Source organism: Hipposideros armiger, unplaced genomic scaffold (assembly GCF_001890085.2).
Source record: "Hipposideros armiger isolate ML-2016 unplaced genomic scaffold, ASM189008v1 scaffold_6, whole genome shotgun sequence".
Classification (NCBI taxonomy): domain Eukaryota; kingdom Metazoa; phylum Chordata; class Mammalia; order Chiroptera; family Hipposideridae; genus Hipposideros; species Hipposideros armiger.
This window is the reverse complement of record NW_017731356.1, coordinates 5,438,418-5,464,079: the sequence shown is the minus strand read 5'-3', so window position 1 is coordinate 5,464,079 and position 25,662 is coordinate 5,438,418. Positions and strand designations below refer to the sequence as shown.

Here is a 25,662-nt window from a genome sequence, read left to right as displayed (position 1 = left end):
TGTTATGCTTGTGTGAGTTCACACGTCGTCAATTAACTGCTGCAGAGATAGTTAAATCTCAGGACAAATATGGCTCTGTGCGCTAAGTAAGATGTTTTGCCCAGTCGTAAAGTATGGGTGTCACTGTCATTCTCAGCAGCAGCGAGCGCGTTGCGGAGCTAAGCCAGGCAAGGCTCTGTGCAGGTGAGACGGTACCAAGATGCACAGGAGGCCAGCCTGGCCCACGAGGGAGCTCAGTGAGGCTTTGATGAGGAAACAGAAGGCGACAGGAAGAGACAGAAGAGCAAAGGCCAACTCTCACGTTTGCCTCTACCTTTTAGAAAATCAGGTGCTTCTGGGACTGCAGGAAACCACCATTAACGATCTCAGCTGCCTTTAGCACCAAGGTCAGAAACTTTCAGGGGACCACCAGCTACATATGAGCCTTCATAGTCAGAGGAGCAACGAAAACACTTCTGCGTCTCTTTCTCATTTCCTAACCTCAGGCAAATGCCTCTCATTGGTGGAATCCAACTGGGAGCACTGCCTGCAAAGGATTCTGGGAAGTGTGCTTCTCAGGGTTCCAATCCCTGATGTAAAGGTGGAGTATGGAAGGGATGTGATGATGCTTTGGTGTCGACAGCCAATCAGGCTTCTAAGTGTAAATTTAGAAAAACAACATTGGAAGGCAGTTCACCTTTGCTAAGGACCTGAGAAGCAATACAATCTGTGTTTAAGACTGTCGTGAGAGTTGGAGTCTTAGAAAAAAGGTTTGGACAGAGTCAGAACCTAAGGCAAGGCTCTGTGGAACAGATAACGAAAAAGAGGCACAGGACCTGGAGGTGAGTACGACACTTATTCACTCGCTCCCTCGTGCGTTGAGTTTTCTTTTCAGTACACGTTTATTGCTAAGCCTTGAGCTAGGTGCTGGGGCTCCTACAGTGAGGACTCACTGATTGTGTTTAGGAAGGAAATTACATGAAGGGATTTTTAGTGCAGAGAGATCATTTTGAAAATGCATGTATGACAGGCAAAACTGAAAGGACATGCACTTCAGTACAAAACATCGAATGAAAAATGTGTGATGAATTTCCTCCATGCTGTTACCAATTTGATCTTTCTGGTAAGCTCTTTCTTAAAAAGCTTGCTCTGGATGGTGAGTCAATGCCATTTTCTTTTCTAAAGCTTTCAGTAATGTCCAAATGCCCCACTGTGGGCCAAGGGTCTAAAATTTTGATCCGCACAGTCAAGATTTGGAGACAGGAAATAGGGAGTGGCCTATTAAGAATATATACACAATGCATGTATATTAGTTTTTAATCAGAAGAAAAAAAACCATAGAGCAGGCATCATATCTGCCTTATTCGCAGCTGTTTCCTAAGCACATTGGCCACTTCATAAATATTGTAGGATTGAATCAACAATGGCTTTAAAGGGTGTAAAACTGGAGACAGGCAGATTAGTAAGGAGGCAATTATGATAGTCTGGACCAGAGCGGGAGAGGGCCTAGAGATAGGGCAGAGCGATCGATGAAGGGGAGAAAACAGCCCATGGAGATGTTGTGGTATCGAATCTGCAGAACGTCGTGACTTCTTGGATTTATTCAGCAAGGAGTAGAGGTTTGGGGAATATTTTGAGGTAGAACTGACAGGACTTGCTGATGGAGTAAATGTGGGGGTGATGGAAAGAGAACTCTCAAGGAGGCCTCAAGAGTTTCTGTCTTGAGCAGCTAGATGTATAATAATACAATTTCCTGAGACGGAGAAGGCATTTTCAGGAGGAAGAATCAAGAATTGCAATTTTGGATGAGAAGTAAGATGGGTAAGAAATGTAGGATGGATCCCAGTTTTTGGCATGGGGGTCATTCTCTAAGGCAGGAAATACAGAAGGTAAACCAAACTTGGGGAGAAATATGAATCCCGTTTTGGACATGATGAGCTGGAGGTGTCCACTGAGATATCTAAGACATCCAATGAGATTATAGGGGTCTAGAGTTTATGAGAGATTATTGAACAGAGACAGAAATGCAAACTTTGTCCTGGTGGCTGAAGCCATCAGGTGAAGGAAAACATGCATAAAACGAGAAGGGCAGAAAGACACCAACATCAAAACCCTCAGGAAACATATTTATGGATGAAGAGATGTCCTTAGAAGGAATTGTCAGAGTGAGGCTATCAGGTTATATGAAACAAAGGAGTGCCATTTTGATCAAAGCAAGAGTCCAAAGAAGGGAGTCATGCAGTGGAGTGGAAAGCAGGGGCCAGAGGCTGGAGGTCCTTGGATGAAAGTAAAGCAGCTGGCTATTTATCCAGTGCCTTTATGGTCAGTGGGGAAGACAAATGTGTATGTGTTGGCTGTACCTGGCTGAGCCTCCCAGCCCTGCAGGGGAATTGAGAAACACTGTGGGCCAAGGGTCCAGAGTTTTGATCTACACGGTCAAGATTTGGAGACAGGAAGCAGAGCATGGCCTGTTAAGACTATATTTCTCATCAAAACATATGTCCTCTACCCCAAGGCACCACTGACTTGAATGAGCTGGATTTTAAACCCAGAATTTCAAAGGCCATCATTATTTTTGCGTGGTTTTTACAGCCATCCCCTCAGCAATGACAAAAGACAGAAAATATCCCCCAGGAATCCTCTTGGTCTAGCCAACCCCAAAACCAACCGCAGCCCATCCAATAGCCTCTATGATGAGCCTCTGTTACACAGCCTTGGCGCCACACGAACCATGCGCTCATTTATGTTCCAGAAGGAAAAAAATCAGAAAAGTGCAGGAAAATGTCTGTCCTCCTTTCCACCACAATGTTCCAGGAGAAAATGGCCTGGGGCCAGGGGAAGCCAGGCATCATGACTCTTTTAAAAACCCTGGCAGTCTCACCTTCTGCCATACCGCTATGGTTTGGGGAGAGGTTTAAAGCTAAGCTTCAGAAACAATTACATGTGAAGGATCTGGCTAAACATAACCACAGAGGGAGACGGAGACAAGTTGGGTCTTTGCAGACGGTGTGGGGTGCCTGGTGAGTGCATGAACCTGGTGTACGGGAAGGCACCTCAGCAGATGCCTTGGTGGGCGGCATGTACTAGGGAGCGCGCTGCTACAGGAGGATGTGCCTGTCTGTGTGGGCTGCAAAGAGGAATGGCTGCTCAGGCTGAGGCCAAGAGCACCAAAGATGGCTACCCTGGCTGTGTACCTCCAAACGTCTGCATGAGACTGTGCTCGGCAGAAACACTTTGCAGGCACACACTGTGTGGCTGCTTTCAGAAAGCCCTAAGATTCCAGCCACTGACAGAAGCCAGCAGCTGCAGAGACTTGGCTGGGAGATGAGTTGAGCTGGTCTCTTGCCCTCAGAGAAACAAGCTGGCCCTGGTGTATTAATCTGAATAGTATCATCATCAATGACGAGGTGATGCCCATCCTCTCTGATTGTCCCCGGTATGAAAACTAATATGAGTTGGAGGGCAACCTATCGCTAGAGAGGGGTGAAGGATAACTAAACGAAGCAAAAGGGGGAAGGAGAAGCCTGTAAAAGGCCCGGTGGTAGCTGTGGCGCCCCGCACAGTCACATGGATTCTGTAATATGAGCCTGCTCTCTGCTTCATCACATCAGCTTTTCCTACTGAGTCACCCTTTCCCTTCATTACTGCCAATGCTCCCCGTCTTCCAGAAGCGAACCCCTGTGGTTACTGAAAGCATGAGGCTGAGGTTTGTTACAGAATCCCAGATCAAATCAGAGAGGGAGACCCTCGGCCTGACATCAAACCTTAAAGACAGACTTGAGATGAATGAGAGGCCAAGTCGAATCGCTACTTTGCTGATAACCATAATCTGCAAGGTATCACCAAATATAAGCAAACTCCATTCATGCAAACACTTACTGAATGCATACTGTGTGCTAGGGACTATTCCATGACACAAGGACCTGGTTTGAGGTGTCACCCACCCCAAGGGCACCCACCGCCCTGCACTAGGCAGCCACGCATGTGTGCCAGCAGGCCTCTGGTTCCACAGGTGTCCGTGTCACCTCAGAGAACCTCGCAGGCAAGAAGGGAGCAGTGCCTGAGGCAAGCCCAAGGAACTGTCTCACTGCACCTGAGCTCAGCTCTTATAGTTCAGTATTTTTTACAGCAACTTTTTCCTGATTTTTGAACAAGGGGCCCAACATTTTCATTTTGCACTGGGCCCTACAAATCATGTAGCCTGTCCTGCCTGTTACTTTTACAAAGGAAACAAACTCAATCGCAAACACATGTTCTACCTGATGATAGGCAACATGTCAACGTGATCTCTTACTTGGAGGACAAGTGTGTGCTCCCAGTTTGCATCAGGCCTGTGTGGGAACCCAGCAAGGATGGCCCTGCAGGCTTTGGAGCTCAGATGTGCTGTATTACTGCCACCTTGTGTTCAATTTGTGCACAACAATCGCTCCAGGAGGAGACTCCCATCCTAGGCAGAGGCTGCTAGCTGGGGCACTTCCAGACGTGCATGCTAAGGCCACCCACACTCCACAGCCAAGCTGGCACACCAAGAGAGTTACTACTCAGCTGGTGGTGATTAATGAAGTCAGACTACCCATCATACCATTTCAGAGCCAGAGTTGAAATGTGCATGTGTGCATGTGTGTGTTTGTGCATGCATATGCATGTGTGTGTGCTTGTGTGTGTGTGTACGTGCGTGCGTGTGTGCATGCATATGTGTGCATGTGTGTGCATGCATGTGTCTCACTGCCTTTCTTCCTTCTCGTGTTCTTTTCCTTCAGTCCCACCTTCCTCCTGTTTGTAGTGCCCCTCATATCTGACCTCACACATGGACTACCGAAAGCCCCAGATGTCTGGTTCTTTTAAGGCAAACCATATCCAGCCCTCCATAGGTGGGAGGCCTAGGCCTGGAGGCCCTCCTGGAGAACCCGTGTTGTGAAGCAGTGCAGAGGCCAAGTGGGGAGAGCAGTCAGATACTAGTCAGCCTGGGCCAGGCAAGGGCTCGAGCGACAGGTGCACAACCAAGTAAATATTTTACTGTGCGCCTCCCAAGGGCTTCAGCCAAGGGGGCCCTGTTATTTACCTGTCACAGAATAATAAAAAGGAATGATTAATTAATGATCTTAAAAACAAAACAAAACAGGAGTTAAGGAAAGGACTGATCCTGTATGAGGTATAGATTAGGTGCCGAAGAAACGACGACTTATCAGCTTATTGGATGGTAGACACAGAGGCGTCAGAGAAATGAAGCCCAAAGTGGGAGTGAATGACCTAGTGATAGATATGAATAACGAGCATCCTGAGTTCTTAATTTCTCCCACTTTGTCTAGGGTTGTGACTAGGCCTGTTGCCAAGGACAGCGACCACAGCGGGACTCTTTACTTTATGCCCCTTGAGAAACACATTTTAAAGATATTTTGGGTGAAATAACAGAGAAATAAAAACAAGAACAGGTTAATATTTTTAAATCAATTTCAACATGTTTGTCAATCTAATAGTAATACATGTAAATTATGGGGAAATTGGAAAAATTTAAAGAACATAAAAATAACCAGTAATCTTCTCATTCACCTATTACTCTTAGTATTTGAGTATATTTCATTTTAGCTTTTTATCTATCTAATCTGCACCTATGCCTATATCTGTAAATATGTATATTTACAATTTTGGAACCCACCAGATTTTTAAAAGAAGAATAAGAACACGTTATTGCTGAATTCATTTAACTCTCCCTCTACTGTTAGACTTTTAAGTTATTTATGTTCTTTTTTTTTTTAAAGATTTTATTGGGGAATCGGGGAAGGGGAACAGACAAGTTGCTGTCCTTTTGTTCTTCAGTCTAGTTGTAGAAGACGTTGTTTCACTGGCCCAAGTTGGCACCATCATTGGTCTCTTCCCGGGCGGGGCAGATCAGTCGCCGGCTTCTGGACAGCTGCTCACTGCAGCTGCTGGCCGCTCACGCTGGCTGCTGGCTACACACGGTAGCCCATGGTAACCCACTGAAGCAGGGACTGCAGCCTACGCCGTCGCAACCCAGGGCAGCCCAGCCCCAGGTCGAGCTGTTGTTCAGCATCTTAGCTGTAGAGGGCAGTGTCACTGGCCCTCATGTGGGATCCGAACCGGGGCCCTCTGGCGTCCCAAGCCAGTTCTTAACCATTGCGCCACTCCGCCGGTCCTATTTGTTCTTATTATAAGTTATCCCATGGTAGGTGTCTTTGTATACAAATTTTGGAGTTTCTCAGTATTTCCTTGGACTAGATTCCTAAAAGTGGCAAGATGGCCAATAGATAAAAAACATTGAAAAGACTCTTGACAATTGCTTTGTAGACAAATTATGCCAATTTATATTTCTACCACCAGAATGTGAAATTACCCAGTTCTCCACACCCATGAGAACACTGGATTTTTAAAAAAACCTTTGTTACTTTGCTAGATTAAATTATGTCATCATTTTAATTTGCATTCTCTTGGAAAGTAGTGAGGTTGAATACTTGAAATGTTTTTAGACATTCTGAGACTTGTTTACTGGGATTTGGGTTTAAAAACATATTCATCTTTATTAAGGCTTATTAACATTTAACTCTTAATTTACCTAAAATTTATTTATTTATTTATTTATTTCCTTCCTTATTTTTTAAATAAGGCAGCCTTACTAAGGATGCAGCTTCTCAAGGACAGAGAATCCTAAACAAGTATTGTACGGCTTCCTCTTTACCCTGAAGACAGTTACAGCCTTCTAATCTGATTCTTATGGAGACTGAAGGAGGTAATGTATATCAGGCTTTGCGTTAGACATTAAGGGCAGGAATATTACAACTGCAATGAACGTTTACTGAATCTATATTCTATAAAATCTATAATTTAAAATTATAAATAGTAGGCATTCTAAGCAGGTTTATTACAGCTATTGTTATTAATCACATATAGATGATAATGGTCCCAGTTCTTAGAAAGCCAAAGTGTCAATTATTTCAATTTTCAAAGTAGGTATTACACAACTACCATTTAGAATGAATGTGTGTGTGTGTGTGTGTGTGTGTGTGTGTGGTACATATACATATATAATAAATCTTATATATATGAGAGATTTATTATAAATAACTGGCTCACACAATTATGGAGCCTGGCAAGTCCCACGATCTGCAGGGTGAATTGCCACAGGGGAGGCCCAGGGAGCCAACGGTTTAGTTCCAGTCTGAGTCTAAAGTCCTTCGAATCAAGAACGCTGATGTTTCAGCTCAACTCCAAAGGTGGGCAAAAAGGTGATGTCCTAGTTTGCAGACTATCAAAATTTATTTTGATAAATGGCAAGAGGTAAAAATATAATTAAAACATTTCCTCAAATCTTTAAATAGTTATTCTAATACCACTTGTTCAATGATTTTTATGCTTCCTTTAATATATAACCAAATTGTAATTATACTGAGGTTTTCTTTCTGGCCAACCTATTCTAGTTAATTTACCTGTCTGTTGATTTTGTCACCAGTACCAAACTAGTTCAGTCATGCTTTATAACATATGGCATTTTAATATCTGGTAGGGCAAGACTATTAGTTTGGTTTTTCTTCCACAAATCTCATATATATACACATATATTTTATTAAGAAAAATCTCATTGAAGTATTGATTAAATTTGCACAAAATCTGTACATTAACCTACCAATAAGTTTTATAAGTAAGGATTCCATGACAGAAGTCAGGCCTCCTTTGTCCTTGAGCTATCATTTCTCCAGAGGACAGTGTGGACTGTGGGCCATGGCCCAGAACTAGCTCTGTGATCTTGGCAAGTCACCTAACCTCTCTGTGCCTCAATTTCATCATCTATACATTTGTTCTTATTGTCTTCTTAGGCCTAGAATCAATGTGCTGACTAGAACAGTCTCTCACAATCAAATCTCAAAACATCTAACTTAAATTTTACTGTTCACCCAAAATACCTTTTAAGCCTCCAAAGGAAAGACTATATGGAAACATCACAGGCAATATAAATGGCAATGGTGGATTTCTCCACCTATATCACAATCTATAATTGAAATAGGCATCAGAAGGTCAGGGGTTTGTTTTTTTCCGTCACCCCACCTCGCACACACATACACTGTGGTATAGAACAGGCACTTAATACAAATGTGTTGATTAGATAAATGAATGAATGATGATGGTTCTCCCGATTCTAGAATTCCAGGACCGTAAAGCCAACAGCCTTACCCACATTCTGTCAAATGGCCCAGGAGAACTGCAGAGTCCTTGGAAGAACTCAAGGTAAAGTGAGCCTTCTTTTGGCCTTGCCATGCTTCCCCACACACTAACGAAGGAGGGTGCGTTGGGGGAGGACTCAGGCTGTTTTATAAAACCAACACAATTAGTTAAAGAAGACCCTGGAGTATTACGTCACTGTCTCTGAGCTTCCTATCTTACCAGTCATTAAAGTGCTTTAATCTCTTCTCTTAAAGTGAAAAACAGCCTAGTAAGATAATAATGCTATTTCAGATAGTGTACACACATGATCACAGCAGCATTATTTACAATAGCCGAGAGGTAGAAGCGAAGCAAGTGTCCATCTACAGAAGAACAGAGAAACAAAATGTGGTCCAGCCATACAATGGAGTACTTATTACTCAGCCATAAGAAGCAATGAAGCACTGATACATGCTACAACATGGATAAACCTTGGAGACATGTTAAGTGAAAGAAGCTAGTCACAAAGGGACCATGTACGATTCCACTTATATGAGGTCATGGTCAAACTCATAGCGACAGAAAGCAGAATGGTGGCTGCCAGGGCCCGCGGGTACAGGGGAACGGGAAGTTATTGTTTAATGGGTACCTAGTTTCAGTTTGGGAAGATTAAAAGTTCTGGAGATGGATGGTGATGATGGTTGTACCGTAATATGAGTGTACTTAACGCCACTGAACTGTACACTTTAAAGTGATTAAGATGATAAATTTTGTTGTGTATATTTTAAAACAATTTTTTTGGTAATTACTAATGTTACTTAAAGATGCTTTCAGAACTAGTTTTACAGAAAGGAAGCAAAAAGCCACTGTGCCAAAGTTGTGCATTTCACCCGTTTCCTACAGAAGATGACCCACAACATGGGAAGGGAGAAAAAGGCATTAGATGGGCTAGAATTAGAATAGATGCCTGCCTGACACTGGTCCAGGAATTTTCTGATTGTACCATGACAGGCACTTATGCTGTCCTTTCCTGCCAGCTGGCCTCAGTCAGTCCCTCCCTAGTCCATTAGGCATGGTCCAATAAACTTGGAACTCTAAAGAAAAAAGTCTGCATTCAGCTTCTCTTCCCACGAAGCTCAACGATGTAGATGTAAATAGCACATGAGTATCTCCTCATTTCATCCATCAACATATCTAAGATACAGGTCTTTGCTAAACTAACATATATGCCTTGATAGCCTAACATATGCGCCTTGATAGCACTTGCCTTACATTCATTCATACAAGGGAAAGGGGCCCCTCACAGGGTTCATTCCAGACCAAGGACATCCCTACGAAGATGACCTGAAAGTTTCCTGTTCTACAGACTTAAATCAGCAGCTTTTAAATGGCAATGCTCTCCCTCCAATACAGTACATATTTAAAATAATATATATCCAGCCTAGACATAAATGGGAATTATCTTTATCATCACCACCATCAACATAATCATTATCACCATTACAGGAAAGGAGGTGGGTAGGATCTAAGGCAGCTTAAGAGTGTGTAAGTGATGGGAGCAATAAAGTGAGGAGCTTCTGACTGCTCCTATCAACACTACGCTCCCAGGTTTGCAATTTGCCCAAATTCCGTGTAAATACTGTGAACGCAAATCCAATAACTAAATCCTCCTTCCCGTGGGCGAAAGACCCGCCCGCCGCCATGCCCCGCCCCCTGCGGCTCAGACTCCGCCCCCACGGGTCCGTGCACTCGGCAGTGTCAATAAAGTTGCCGTAGTTTGACGACGGCGTCGGACAACATGGCGGCCTCCATGCTGTGCTCGCTGCTGCGGACTGTCCGACAGGTCAGACCCGCGCTCTGATCCCCACGCCTCCCCCCCCCCCTGAGTCCCCAAGCCCGCGGGTCCCCCACGACGCTGCCTCCTGTATCGCCCCGTACGGACCCGTCCCAGGGGTTCCCTCCGCCCACTTTCCTCCTCAGGTGATTCAGGGAAGGCCCGAGCTGCTGATACACATTTGTGATTCGTAAACGCATGACTGACTAGCATTGAAAGCTGCAAATTGACTCCGGTTTATAAGGAAGCGAGTGTTAAGTGGCGAAGAGAAGGGATCCGAGGATTGAGGCCCCAGGGACTCCAACGTTAAGAGATGCGAGTCGAGCAAAGGAGCCTTTAAAGGAGCTCAGCGAGCGAGGAGGAAGGCCAGGGACTGGTGGCCTGGAGGCAGGCGAGGACAGTCTCAAGGAGCAGGGCGTGGCAAACTGTACTCCAAGGTGACAGCTCAATTAAAAGGCGGGCTGGGAACTGGCTGCTGGATTTATTAGCATAGTGGAGGCTGTTAGGACCTTGATCATACAGCACTTTCAGTGGCGTGCTGGGGACCTAAGTGCGCACCAGAGAATGGGAGGCAAGACAGTGGAGGCTAGGAATACAGACAAAACATTGATATTTTGCTGCAAAGGAGGGCAGAAAGATGGAGGGGTAGTGGGTGCTGTGTGTGTGTGTGTGTGTGTGTGTGTTAACATGACCCAAGTAACTACATGTTTTTGTGGGAAAGGGAAAGATTCTGTAGTAGTGGGAAAAATGGATGACGTAGGAGAGGGAAGACTCTTTGAAGCTCCTTGTGTGGCTAAGAGGTGATGCGTCTCACGTGCGATTGTTTGGTCTCACGGACACAAACACCTCATCTGTAACAGCGGTCTTGTCCAATAGAAATATAATGCCAACCACATATGTAATTTAAAAGTTTCTAGCAGCACATCAAAAAGTTTTTACAATATGAAATTTTAATAAAATATTTAACTCAGTATATTCAAAATACTATTTTAATATGTAATCTATAAAAAGGATTTATGAGATATTTACATTATGTTTTGCATCCTAGATCTTCAAAATCTAGGGAACATCTCAGTTTGGATGTTAAATTGTCCACCATTAAAACAGAAACTGTAGTCCTCCCAAAACAATAAAGTTGGTTAATATTTACAATGCTTCAGTTTAGAGTTTTAAAATACATGACATCAGGCATTACGTTTTCCAGTTGCCCTAATTTCAAGTGCTCACTAGCCATGTGTGCCCAGTGGCTGCGACAGTGGACAGAACGCATCTCTAATTACAGGAGGGGATGAAGAGCACCTGACTACAGGTGCTGGCAAGTGGGTAGATGCAGTAGTGGGAGTTGATGGCAATTCCCTTCTGATTGCTTCTAAGTTCATAATTAAAGAACAAGTCATCAGCTGAGTGTGAGGATGTGGGAGCAGGAGTCAGGGGTTTAAGGAAAAAGAGGAGATAGTGTAAAATTGTCAGGAGTACACAGGAAGAAGAATGGCAAGAAATGGAGCAAGTATGGTGGAGTGAGAGCTGCCAGGGAGTTGAGGGTGTATGCAAGTCAACATTGTATTTACAGACCACGGAATTCGGGCTGGGTAAAGGGGAGACAGGAAATCAGAAGCTGAAACAGTGAAAAGCTGGCAGGATCAATGGATTAAAAGTCCTAACGGGGTTGCTAATTGGGGTGTGAGAAGGCGCAAGGTAGAAAGAAGTGATAGAGAATGAGATACACAAAACTGAGGTAATAGAAATTATTAATTTTTACCACTTACTAAGATGTGGTATTAATTACCACTTATTAGTAATAAAAGACCTAGTGCATAGAAGTGAATAGGTGCAAAAGAGTGGGAGACAAAAATCACTGGAGGAGAGGAGTTCAAGGAATGGAAAGATCAGGGTACAACTTCATGTATATTGAGATCACCAGGAATTAAGACAGGAAGAATACTGGACAGAGTGACAGTGAGCCACGATCTAAATTCACCGAAAAATGAAAGGGAGTGGCAGGGGCTGCGGTAGATGCCTGCAACAGTGAGGGGTGGTGGGAGGTAGAACCCGACAGCGTGAGGCAAAGCCTAGTTTCAGGAAGGAAAGGGTCTGGAAGCGGCAGGGAAGAGCAAGGAATACCCCTACCCCGCCTCTGCCCCCAGCTGTTGGAGAAAAAAGCTGCGGGAGAAACTTTTAGGAGCGATTTAAAATTCAACTAGAGCAAAAATCTGAAGGAGATATCAAGAGAAGAAATTGAGGATTTAGGCGATTTTGATGGTAGTAGACCATGAGCTGAAAAGGGCCCAATGGAAGAGTTTTAGGAGGTGAAGAGGAATGCGGGGCAGGCTAGAATGCACGCAACACAGAATAGACGGTGATCTTATGTGTAAAGCACTGTTATAAACTGATGAGAAGATACTGACAATATAATAGAAATACGGGCAAAGGATATAAAACATTCACAGAAATAATTAATTTAAAAATATTGCTTTTATAGTCAAGAAAAAAGTTACACAAAAAAGAATGAAAGTTGTTTTTTTTCTTAAATAGAAACCTGTTAGGACATGGAAGAGAGGAAGTTGATTAGGAATAGTCTGAAAAAGACCTGAAGGCAAAAATGTTTGTTTTTTAAGTCTCTTTAACTTTCAGTTTCATAGGTAAAAGCAAACCTTGCATTGCCCCTCAACATGAATTTACCCAGAATGATCTCCCCTGAGCTTATAAATATATCTTGTTCATTTCCTTGTTTGGTTTGGACAAACTTCACCTTCTCTTCTCTCCCCAACCCCCCAACTGTATCAAAATTTGTCAGTCCTTCAAAGCCCTGCTGAAGCCCCTTTTCTAACGACACTTATTTGCAGCCATGGTGACCATGGTATTCATTTGACTCATTCATGTGTCAAATGAGTATTAAAATTCCGGTCATGTTTTTCTTATTTCCAAAAGGTGACTAGAATTACTGTATTTTCCCATGAGACTTTAGCATTGAAGTCACTGAGTTTATCTTTTTAATCAATTGAAAAACTATTGGCTTTCTAGTATAGTATTCTCATTTTGAGTTTTATATTCTGTATAATGCTGTATATACAGTTCTATGAACAGCTGTTATTGGAAGTCATTATTTTCTGTAGCTGCAATTTAATTGACATGTAATGTTCACTTTGGTTTGGGAGGTACTTGAGTATCTAGTGGCCTATACTCTCGATGCCTGTCCTGTCAGTCAGAACTGTAGACTATGACCATGTAAACGTGTGACCACAGGAGCCTACTGCCTTATTACTGGACAATTCATGCTAAGAAATAGTAGGTCAGTGATCATTTCAGAGTACCCTTTGACCCTGCAATTCTGCTTCCAAGAATTTATCCTGCTGATTTACAGGAATACATATGAAATGTTATTCACTGCAGCATTGTTTATAATGATGAATGGTGAGGGATGGTCTAGCTGCTCACCAGTAGGTTGCAGATTAAATTATGATGCATCTCTGGAGAAGAAAAACATCATTCCCTTCTCCCCCTCTAAGTTTTTAGCTGGGGCCCCTGTAACAAAAGACAGACTACCAGGAGAAAAGCATACAAATGTGTAAGTTTTACATGACATGGGAGCCTTCATAAAGAAATGAAGACCTAAAGAGGCAGTTAAAGTTGAGTATTTTTTGCTAAGTTTGATAAGGAGTGGAGAGTCACAGGAAAATGTGATAGGCCAAAGGGTATGAGCTAAGTGTAAACTAGGGGAAACTTACCAAGGCTGGTTGGTTCACATTATTCTGTGTCCCTGCCTTCAGAGATAAGGACACTCCTCACCCCCACCCCCACCCCACCCCACTAGAGGGTCTTATGACCTGCTTCAGGGGAAGGTCAGAAAGTCCTGTCCCACCTGCCCGCCATTTTTCAAATTTCTTTTGCTTGCAACAGTCAGTATGCCAAGGTGCCATACTTTTTTTTTTTTTTAATTGGGGAATTGGGGGAAGGGGAACAGACAAGTTGCTGTCCTTTTGTTCTTCAGTCTAGTTGTGGAGGACGTCGCTTCACTGGCCCAAGTTGGCACCATCATTGCGCTCTTCCTGGGTGAGGCAGATCAGTCGCTGGCTTCTGACGGCCGCTCACGCTGGCTGCTGGCTACACACGGTAGCCCATGGCAACCCACTGCAGCAGGGGCTGCAGCCTAAGCCGTCACCGGCGACTCACAGCAGCCCAGCTCCAGGTTGAGCTGTTGTTCAGCATCTTAGCTGTAGAGGGCAGTGTCACTGGCCCTCATATATGGGATCCGAACCGGGGCCTTCTGGCATCCCAAGCCAGCTCTTAACCAACGTGCCACTCAGCCAGCCCAAGGTGCCATATTCTGAGACAGTATCTCCTGAGCCCTATCACATCCATACAGTGGAAAGTCATGCAACCTAAAGAAGATGAGGACGCTTTTTAACATATGGATATAAGACCATCTCCAAAATGTATTTTCAAAAACAAAGGGGGGAAGGATAAAGCATGAGACAGAATGTAAAATGTATTTGCATAAAAAAAATCTTTGGAAGAAACTAGTAACAGTGGACACTTTGGGAGGCGGACAGAAGTCACTGGGCACATGAGGGATGAGGTGGAAGGAAGACTCCACTGTATGTCTTTTTATACTTTTTTGCATTTTGAACCATATAACTATTAGTCTAAGTAAAGGTCAAACAGAATTATATGAAAAATCTCAGAAAATATTTCACCTTCTAACACATTATTGGCATTGTATTAATTCCCACCATTTGGGCTTAAGCTACATCCATAAAAGCTATTTATTCTGAATTAAGTCTATTTAAAATTATTAAAAATTTGGTCTTACTTAAGTAGTGACTGAAAGAGGATCAAAGGATGACGACAATGAGAAAGCCTGGATCTGACTATCCTTCACTTGATCCTTGTCTCTTTTAGATGGTTCCTTCATCAGCTTCAGGTCAAGTTCGAGGTTACTATGTAGACTGGAAAATGTTGCGTGATGTGAAGAGACGGAAAATAGCCTATGAATATGCAGATGAGAGGCTACGGATCAATTCACTCAGGAAGAATACCATTTTGCCAAAAGACCTTCAGGTTAGCTAATTAAGTCCCTATGTACCCAAGATTATTAACTCATAACAGATCACTTTTGATACTGTTTGTTATGACTATCTGTAATTTTTGGAGAATATGATCAAATACTTCCAGGCAACACAAATGAATACCCTTGAAACTGGTTTTGGTGAGTTTCAGTTTAATGAGAACTATTCATTCCTAACAAGCCTTTTAACCATTTGATCAGGCGATGCTTAGAAAGTACTGGGGCATGATAACCACACAGAAATTGGGCAGTTATTTTTATCTCAACTCTCTCCCCCACTTTATCTCAACCTTTCAATGCTCAAGGCATTGGGAGGCTTTGCTGATGCATGGGACCATGTGTTCCTCACCCAGTGCCATTCCTAGCCTGCCAACTAAACTCCTCTGCCCACCCACCTGTGTGTGCTGAGGTGGCTTTCAATTTAGGTTTACTTTCTTATCAGACTCCTTACCTCGAATAAAAGGATGTCAACCCTGTTTTACTTCCTGAAGCATAAGGACCTGCACCTAACTGGTGGTATAGAATACCTGAACTCAAAAGTCTCATCAGGGAGTAACTCAAACTCAAGGCGACTCAACTTATCCAAAGCTCCGAGTAAAAATAAAATATCATTTGTAGAAATTGGCAGAATAATACACAGGCCATTCATTACTATGGATCCAGATTAAGCCAAATGAGCAATAAACAGTGCCCTGGACCACTCTGTTATGGCTTTTACCATGATGGCATTAAGGTCCTTACCTACTTTTAGAAAGTTAACAAGAAGTGGCACTCTCAACTCAAGATGTTGTGGAGGCCACTGTTTATGAAGACGCCCAGAAGAAACATACCTGGTATGAGAACCAGCAATAGCTGTGCAGAGACTGAATCGTGGGAACTGATCATGGCTCTGTGTTGCCTGCCAAGTAGCTCACAGGTCAAATTTATGTTCCAGTTCTAACCCACTTACAGGCTTTCAGAGCACATACTTTTGTCTTATTTCCCCTCTGCCCCAATTTCCTCATCGTCAACTGCCTTAAATATTTTTGGGAACAAGGAGGTGTGTGTGTGTGTGTGTGTGTGTGTATACACACACACACATATTATACATACATAAACATACATACTATGTACATCCATAAATAAATAATTTGCAGCTATTCTTTAGGTCTGCCTCCATGAAACCTGATTTCCTTCTTCCAGCCTGGTTATTTCTTCTCTCCTAGCTCCTCCTAAAGCATTTACTGTCTACCATTCATTGACTTAATTGTGTTGTTTCATATAATTCTCTTAAGTATTTCATAATAGCAACAGATGAATAAGGTTTTGTAGATCAGAAACTATTCTTAATGCTTACTATTTCTGTTAATGTAGTGGCTTTCATATGCATTTTCTCATTTACGTACTTTTAATATGTTAATTATTTTGCTTCTACCACAGTCTAGCACAGGGTCAGTCATACTTTTCAGATTAAAGTGAATACACACACACACACACACACACATACACACACACACACACACACACACACACACATTTTAAGCACATATGTAACAATAAATCTCAACTGACAAAACCGAGGCACAAGCTACTGCAGTAATCTCCATTTTCCTCCCCTCAGCCACTTTTGCCTTTATTAGATTCATTCTCTACATCACAAATGGCCTTTTAAATATGTAAATCTCATCTGATCACTCCTCTTTGCCTCTCCATCAGTCAGAATCCTTACCACAGATGTCACAAAGCTCTGTGGGATCCTACCTTTCCTCTTCAGCCTCATCTCTACCACATTTCCTCCTACTTCATCTTCAGCCCAGAAGTTTCATAGCTTCATGATTCAGATTGCATGTGGGAAATAGCCTAACTTGACACCTCAAAGAACTATAAAAAGAAGAGCAAACAAAGCCCAAAGTCAGCTGAAGAAAGGAAATAACAAAGGTCAGAGTAGAAATAAATGAAATAGAGACCACTTTGTCTTTGATCAAAGATCAATGCAACTCCAAGCTGATTTTTTGAAAAGATAAACAAAATTGACAAACCTTTAGCAAGCCAACAAAGTAAAAAAGAGAGAAGACCCAAAAAAATAAAATCAGAAATGAAAGAGGAAACATTACAACTGATACCAAAGAAATTCAAAGAATCATTAAGAGAATGATATAAATAATTACATGTCAACAAATTGGGTAACCTCGAAGAAATGAATAAAGTACTAGAAACATACAACCTACCAAAATTTAAAGAAGAATTAACACCTAACCTTCTTCTCAAACTTTTCCAAAAAATTGAAGAGTAAGGGACATCCCAAATTTATTTTATGAGGCCAAAATTACCCTGATACCAAAGCCAGATAAAGACACTGCAAAAAAAACTACAGGCTAGTATCCTTGATGAACATAATGCAAATGTTCTCAACAAAATACTAGTAAACCAAATTCAACAGCACATTAAAAGGATCATACACCATGATCAAGTGGAATTCATCCCTGGGATGCAAGGATGGTTTAATATATGCAAGTCAATAATGTGATACACCACATTAATAGAATGAAAGATAAAAATTATATGATCTTCTCAACAGATGCAGAAAAGGCATTTGACAAAATTCAACATCCTTTCATGATTAAAAACTCCTAACCAATTGGGTAGAGAAGGAACACACCTCAACATAATAAGCCCACAGCTAACATCATACTCAACAGTGAAAGGCTGAAAGCTTTTCCTCTAAGAACAGGAACAAGACGAGGTTACCCCCTCGCTCCACTCCTATTCAACATAGTATTGGAAGTCCTAGCCAGAGCAATCAGGCAAAAAAATGAAGAAAAAGGCATACAAATCAAAAAGGAAGAAGTAAAACTGTCTTTGTTTGCAGATAATATGATCTTATATATAAAAAATCCTAAAGAGTCCACCAAAAAACTGTTAGAACTAATCAATGAATTCAGTAGAGTTGCAAGATACAAAATCAACATAAAGAAGTTAGTTGCATTTGTATATACTAGCAAACTATCTGCAAAAGAAATAAAGAAAACAATGCCATTTAAAATAGCATCAAAACCAATAAATTACCTAGGAATAAATTTAAGGAGGTGAAAGAAAACTATAAGACATTGATAAAAGAAACTGAAGAAGACATAAATAAAAAGATATCCTATGTTCATGGTTCAGAAAATTAATAGTTAAAATGGCAGCACTCACAAAGCCATCTATAGATCCTGTGAAATCTATCAAAATTCCAATGGCATTTTTCACAGAAATAGAATAATCCTAAAATTCACAGGGAACTTCAGAGACCCCAAATCAATCCTGAGAAAGAACAACAAAGCTAGAGGCATCACACTTCCTGATTTCAAACTATTACAAAGCTGTAATAATCAAAATAGTATGGTATTGGCATAAAAAGAGAATCAAGAGCCCAGAAATAAACTCACACATATATGGTCAACAAACATTTTTAACAAAGGAGCCAAAAATACTCAGTGGGGGAAAGTATAATTTCTTCAATAAATGTTGTTGCAGAAACTGAATATTCACATGCAAAAGAATGAAATTGGACCCATATCTTATACTACTCACAAAAATGAATTTGAAATGGGTTAAAGACTTAAAAGTAAGGCCTGAAAATATAAAACTCCTAGAAGAAAACATGAGGAAAAAAGCTCCTTTTTCAATTTTTTAATATGACACCAAAAGCGCATGCAAAAAAACAAAAATAAACAAGTGGGACTACATCAAGCCAGAAAGCTCCCCACAGCAAAAGAAACATGAAAAGGCAATCTACAGAATGGGAGAAAATATGTGCAAACTATATATCCAATAAGGTGTTAACATGCAAAACATATAAGGAACTCATGCAACTTAACAGGAAAAAAAAGTAATCCTATTTAAAAATGGGCAGGGATACAGGTAACATAGTCAATACTATTATAACTATGTGGTGACAGTTACTAGACTTACTGTGGCATCATAAGGTACATAAATGTCGAATCACTATGTTGTACACCTGAAACTAATATTGTGTATTAACTATAATTTAAAAAAATTATTCCAAAAAACAAATGGCCAGAGAAACTGAATAGACATTTTCCGAAAAAAGATATACAAATGGCCAACAGGTACATGCATTGTTGGTGGGAATGTAAATTGATACAACCACTATGGAAAACAGGATGGAGTTTCCTCAAAAAATTAAAAATAGAGCTATCACGTATTATCCAGCAATTCTGAGTATGTATCTAAAGGAAATGAAATCACTAGATAGAGATACAAGAGATATCTGCACCTGTGTTCATTGTAGCATTATTCACAATAGCCAAGATATGCAAACAACCTAAGTATCCATCATGGCTGAATGTGATAAAGAAAATATGACACACACACCCACCCCCCAACACCAGCCATAAAACAAGGAAATCCTGGCCTTTCGCTATAACATGGATGTACCTTGAGGGCATTATGCTAAGTGAAATAAGTCAGACAGAGCAAGACAAATACTGTGATCTCACTTGTACTGTGGGACCTAAATAAGCAGAACTCAAGAGAAACAGAATGGTGGCTGGGGGTGGGGGAAATGGGGAAATGTTGGTTACAGCACGCAAACTTCCAATTTTAAGATGAATAAGTTCTGGGAATCTAATGTACACCATCATGGTGAATATAGTTAACAATACCGTATTATATACTTCCAACTTCTAAGAGAATAAATCTTAAATGTTCTCACCACAAAAAGGGAGTTTATGGAGGTGTTAACTAACCTAATTGTGGTAATTATTTCATGATATATTCACGTATCAAATCATCACAATGTACGCCTTAAACTTACATAATGTTATGTGTCAATTGTATCTCAATAAAGCTGGGGGAAAATCATAGGAGACAACAGAAATGCATTCACATGTTTTCCAAATGACTTAAACAATAATGTATGCTTAGCAGCCCTATTCGTAATAGCTCAAAACTATAAACTACCCAGATGCCCATCACCTGTACAATGGAAAAATGAATTATGGTATAGTCACACAATGAAATACCACCAATGAGAACAAACAAATTATGACACATGCAACACTATGGATGAATCTCACAAGCGTGTTGAATGGAAGAAGCCAAACAAATGGATAAAAAAGAATGCACACTCTATAAAATTCAAAACAAGGAAAGTTCATCTGTGGTGTTTGTAACCAGGTGGTTAGCCAGGAGGTCAGTGCCTGAAAAAAACCACAGGTGGGCCCTGGGGTGCTGGTAGCTTCTGTTTCTTAATCTAGTTGCTGGTTACACTGGCATGTTCTGTCTGTGAAGAATCACTGTACTTCACACTTATGGTTTGTGGATTCTCATGTTACGTTTCAATTAAATTTTTAAAAATCATACTGGGGCATGTCAAACATTTGTCATTTTTTTGGTCTGTTTGTTTCTACTTAGAGGTTAAGGTTCACTACCGTGCCCAGGGTTCTCTGGCCAAACTGGCTATGTTAATGAATCTAGCCCATGTTCTCTTCCTCTAAGCATGTTGTGATTTCCCTTAGGAAGTGGCTGATGAAGAAATTGCTGCCCTTCCCCGGGATAGCTGTCCTGTTAGAATCAGAAATCGGTGTGTGATGACATCCCGTCCACGTGGCGTGAAGCGGCGTTGGAGACTTAGTCGTATCGTCTTTCGTCACTTAGCCGACCACGGGCAACTGTCTGGGGTCCAGCGAGCAATATGGTAATCAGCTCCAGAACCCACGGAGCTTGCAGGGAAACCGGTTCTGACAAGAGACTTTTCTAATTGACTGAAACCTAGTTTTAATAGGAGTCCAGTATAGGAGTCTGGTCTACCAGATGTCTGTAAATTACTTTTAAATTTTCAGTGAAGAAATTTAGATGTTTTATTTTGTTGGTGAATTCTGGCTGTCAGTGAACTGTCTTTTCTGTTGGACTTAAATAGGGTTCCCATGCATGGTGCAGAGTAATAAAAAATATTTTCTGTGAAAGTATGCTCTGTATGCTTGCCTTTTTCATTTTTTAGCAACATATAAGGGTTCTTGAATTTTTAAGGCCATTATTTCTTCAAGCAGTATTATCTTAGTGAATCCAGCTCATGAACATGGAGCTCATCTATGGCAATTTGTAACGCTGGGCGGATTCCCAGACCTGCAGTCAGCTTTACTATTAGTTCATTGTTAGAGAAATAATACACTGAAAGGTGGAGCTAATGCCTGAATTATCTAATGCTCAGCTTCTTCATGTGACAGCTGAACAAAAGGCAGAACCACAGTTTTCTTGTTCCATCTTCAAGGGCCCTTAGAACAAAGCCCAGAAAACATCTATCCAGAGGAAAAGTTGTGTTGGAATAGTGTATATTCTCTGTATTCACGTTTGTCACCTGTTTAGAAATGAGTCAAGGTAGCAAAAGGTTGTCTCGTGCAATGATCGTGTGTCAGCCCAGTGATAAAAAGGTATAGCAGTATGGAAACACCTACTTGACATTGGGCAAGTACTGGAGTTGACACCTGTGCTTAGATTAGGAGGCAAGGAAAGAATGAGGTTCTTTGCATAGAAAACAGTGGAAGCAAAGGCCTAAGGCATCAAACTGAAACTGTAGGCACTTCAATGTATTAGAAATATGAAGCTAAGACAAGGGCCATATCATGGGAGATGTCATATATGTGAAGGAGTTGACTTACATACCAGCTGTTGGAGAAGTTTTAAGGAATGACATCAGCTTGCTCTACCCATGACTGACAGCTGCGTGCTAGATGGCCATTGGAGGAAAAGCCTACAAACTGGATAACAGGTTAGGATGTCTTAATTGTTTAGTTCAGGCCTGAACTAAGGTAGTGATATTAGCAAAGGAGATGAGAGGATATTTTAAAAGTATTATTTAGGGGAGAAAATTGGGCAAGACTTAGACTGCTTATATCTGAGAGCTACAGAGAGCTCTCTTGAGTTCCAGGTAAGGGTGACGAGGTAAGATGGCAGAAAGCAACTTCAAGATAGAAAATACGGTGAGGGGGAAAGAAGAGGTTTAGGGGAGATAAGATACGGAAGCCCAGGTTTGCCATGCAATGTTTGAGATGACTGTGTCATCCCAACAGAGAAGTCTAGCGAGCAGCTGGAGAACAGGGTCAGAAACTCCAGTGAAGGCAAAGTTATGAGAGGGGATTATGTTAAACCTTGGATTCGTATTTCCTAAGTTTATATTACAACTTACAAACTGGAATGCTCTACCTAATTCCAACTAGAAACTAATGGTCATTGAAGTACAACACATTTGCTGATTTCTGGCATATTGCTGATAGGACCCCTCCCCTGCCCACCACCACCTTTTCCTTTGTTTGATTCAGGGTTCAAGCATGATGCATGTATTTGGGTGCTTTGCGTGTCACTCCTTTTTGTCATTCATTTGTTGAAGTCATTAGTTTTGTCCTACAGAATGTGCAACGTTTGGCTGTTGGCTTCTTCATGAGTCCTTTAACTTATTCCTGTCCCTATAAACTGGTTGTTACATCCAAAGGCTTGACTAGATTCAGGTCCAATTTTTTTGGAATGAATTTTCACAAGTGTGCTGTATACTGTCACATCACATCAGAGGGCGCATATCTAGTGATCTAACTTTTAGTGATGCCTGATCAGTGGGTTCAGCCTGATCCCTGCATTTAAAGTTCACCGTTTAACCTGTCACCTATCATTGAGGATTGTGATGTTCTAAATGCCATCATTTTTCTGCATTAGCTAGAATTTTTCTATAAGGAACTTTTCCTTATGAACAATTTATTTCTCTGAAATACATTTCTTACAAAAAAGACCAAATACATGATTTTCTATCAATTTTCAGAGTAAATGAGTTGCTGCTCTTGCAATTTCCAAAGGTAACATGATTTTTCATGTCATTATGAACTTGTAGATTTTCTTCATTTTGGGCTTACTCTTCCAGTTGCTTTTTGAAATGTGAGCAAATACACTGTTCACATCTGCACCTTTTCTAACACTAAGGTATTTCACGCCCCTTAAGTAGCGTTCTGCACTGTGCTTTCCCACCAACTGTACCCTGGCTGTCACTGATACCAGTACACAGAAACCACCTCTTTTCATGACTGAGTACTCCCTGTGTGGATGTACCCGTTTACTCAGCTAGGCCCCTATTAACTGACATTAGGGTGTTCCGATCTCTTGTATCATTCCAATTTTTGCCAGCGTGGAAAGCCTAGTAGAATGGTGAGTCAGAGGGTAAATACATCCATAATTCTGGTAGATTACCAACTACCTTTCTATACAGGTTCCAACCTTGTTTTTCATTCCATTCCCATATGTGTATTTCCCTATACCCTAAACCACCAGTATGTTAAACTTTAGGAGTTTTTCCAATAAAAGGTAAGAAACAGTATGTGTTTTTCTTTCTTTTCTGAACAAGGTGAGAGCATCTTTTCAATTTTGGTATCCTCTTGCTATGTTGTTTTTGGTTATTGTGGAGTTTTTGCCATGTAAACATTTATTATGTAGTTAAAATTAGCAATTTTTAGCCTTATGATTTCTAGATTTTATGTCACATAATTGTTTTCCGGCACTCTTACGTTATAATGCAATTCTAGCCATGTCTTCTAGTACTCATATGGTTTCATTTTTACATTTAAAATTTAGATCTTTCATCTGTTTGGAATGTATCCATATGGTTATTTTGAGTTATCTTAATATCGCACTAACAGCCCATCTCTCCCACCACAGTCCTGAAATGCTATTATAGGCATACCTTGGAGATATTGCAGGTTTGGTTCCAGACCACCATAATAAAGCGAGTACTGCAATAAAGCAAGTTGCAATCTTTTTGCTGGTGGAGGGTTCTCGCCTTCAATTTGCAAAAAGTTCAACACCTGTGAAGCATAATAAAACGTCCATATGCCTTGTGTCTTCTGTTCCATTGGTCTGTTTATTCATTTGTCAAAATCACAGCTTTACTTACAGAGATTTAATAATGTGTTCATTATTTAGTAACGGCTCTCCTATTTTATAGGCTGTTTATGTTAATTTTTAAATGCTACCTACCAAATTTTACTCTACCACTTTTATTGAATTCTTACAGTAGTTTTGGTTAATCGTTTTGGATTTTTCCTCTATGTATTTAATTGCTTTCTGTTCTCTAAGTTGCATTGGCAAATGCCTCCAATTCAACACAGTAATGGAGGTCATACGCATCTTGCTCTTACTCCTAATTTAGGGGGAATAATTCCCTCTAAAATAATTAAATACAAGTCTGACTTTTCCTGGACAGATAGTCAAGTTATTCCAGTGAATAAAAACCTAACTTTACTGAACATGGATTTTCACATGTTTGATTTAGTTAATGCTTTTTTTTGTAAGCTATCTGACCCATGGCAAAACTTACTAATAGGTACTATAGTCTATTGTCATCAAGATTATTCTTGTCAAGATATCTACTCTTGTCAAGATTAGGCTTAGTTTCAATTTATTCAAATAGATTTTAACCTACAGAAAAACATTTGTGATTGGATTACTGGGGCATAGTAATGAATGGTATATGCATTACTTAAGCAGCTAGTGGAAAAGAGATCAACCTCTACAAGCAATCTTGAAGCACAGATACAAATTTGCATTTTATGCAAAAATTCGTTTTATTTTTCGTTTATTCTTACATTGGTGAGAGCTGACATCAGGAACTTAAAAACAAGCAATAACTTTTGTTTTCTACCTTTCAGCTGAAAAAAAAACTCACAAAGTGGCATTTTCATCAGGCAAGACTTGTTTCTTTACATTTCACGTGAGAAAGCAATATTACCCTTTCTTGAACAAAATCACCAGGTTACTAAGAAAACCGTCTTTGGAGGAAGTGTTTTATAAGCATATTTTATTTAAATAAATCCTCCAGTAGGAAATGGAAAATTCACTGCCTTTACTTAGAAGAAGCCTCTGTACAGTTATCTGTTTAATTTATCTGTGCAGCTCACCAACATGTCCTTACTGGAAACATCAATATTTCCATATCACAGTCCCCCAAAGGACTTTAGTCTCAAAATTCTGTGTCTCCTTTGGCTTGCTTCTCTCTTGATTCTACCCAGGCTTTATTAATGGTTCGCTTCATATCATCATCTCCATCTTCATAAATTTTCTTTAGAACATTCATCAATCCCTCACTAGGATCTGTTTCAGTGTCATAGGAAGGCTTTCTGTTAAAAAGAAAACACAATAATTGAGAAAGTACATATTATGGGGAAATATGTATGTATGTATATATCTCATTTACTGACGAAGTCTTATATACATGATTACTAAGTATGGAGAGATGCAAATCAGAGGTGTTCAATATTGGTAAAAGTGGAGGGGTAGAAATAAGGGGACAATGAAGAGTATCCAAAGATATTCACAATAAAAATAGCCTGCACAAACTCATCTTAATGAAGACAATATATACCCATACTTAGTGCACGAAAGAGTGGTCATCAAAATGGTTAGGGGATCTTGGGACAGTGGGATTTTAGGTGATTTTTAGCAGAAAAGGTAAGTAAATAAGCACTTTTTTCCCCGAACTGTCTTAATTTTTAAAAAGCATGCTTCCGGGGCCAGCCAAGTGGCGCGATGGTTAAGAACTGGCTTGGGACGCCAGAGGGCTCCGGTTCGGATCCCACATATGAGGGCCAGTGACACTGCCCTCCACAGCTAA

General features: G+C 40.8%; 3 protein-coding genes across 4 annotated transcripts in view; 1 reads left to right on the top strand and 2 right to left on the bottom strand.

Moving 5' to 3' along the window:
• Window positions 1-2,870, bottom strand: part of TNN (tenascin N) — a 69,053-nt gene extending 66,183 nt beyond the window's left edge. Inside the window, exon 1 of the mRNA XM_019647003.1 lies at window positions 2,861-2,870. Coding sequence (XP_019502548.1) covers window positions 2,861-2,870 — 10 coding nt within the window. The remainder of the gene's footprint in view (window positions 1-2,860) is intronic.
• Window positions 2,871-9,906: 7,036 nt separating this feature from the next.
• Window positions 9,907-20,983, top strand: MRPS14 (mitochondrial ribosomal protein S14). The gene is made up of 3 exons (XM_019648420.1): window positions 9,907-9,976; window positions 14,867-15,025; window positions 20,534-20,983. Exons 1-3 carry the CDS (start codon window positions 9,932-9,934, stop codon window positions 20,714-20,716), a joined length of 387 nt encoding a protein of 128 aa, XP_019503965.1. The 5' UTR covers window positions 9,907-9,931; the 3' UTR covers window positions 20,717-20,983.
• Window positions 20,984-24,597: 3,614 nt separating this feature from the next.
• The window catches only part of CACYBP (calcyclin binding protein), a 10,301-nt gene continuing 9,236 nt past the window's right edge, over window positions 24,598-25,662 (bottom strand). The window contains exon 6 of one of the 2 annotated variants that reach the window (XM_019648407.1): window positions 24,598-25,173. In XM_019648407.1, coding sequence (XP_019503952.1) covers window positions 25,012-25,173 — 162 coding nt within the window. In that variant the 3' untranslated portion in view covers window positions 24,598-25,011. The remainder of the gene's footprint in view (window positions 25,174-25,662) is intronic. The other variant, XM_019648399.1, reaches the window with a different exon arrangement.

Coding starts and splice junctions, on each gene's coding strand:
- MRPS14 (XM_019648420.1), top strand. CDS start 9,932: ATGGCGGCCTCCATGCTGTGCTCGCTGCTGCGGACTGTCCGACAG. Junction 9,977..14,866: donor TGCTGCGGACTGTCCGACAG/GTCAGACCCGCG, acceptor TGTCTCTTTTAG/ATGGTTCCTTCATCAGCTTC. Junction 15,026..20,533: donor TTTTGCCAAAAGACCTTCAG/GTTAGCTAATTA, acceptor GATTTCCCTTAG/GAAGTGGCTGATGAAGAAAT.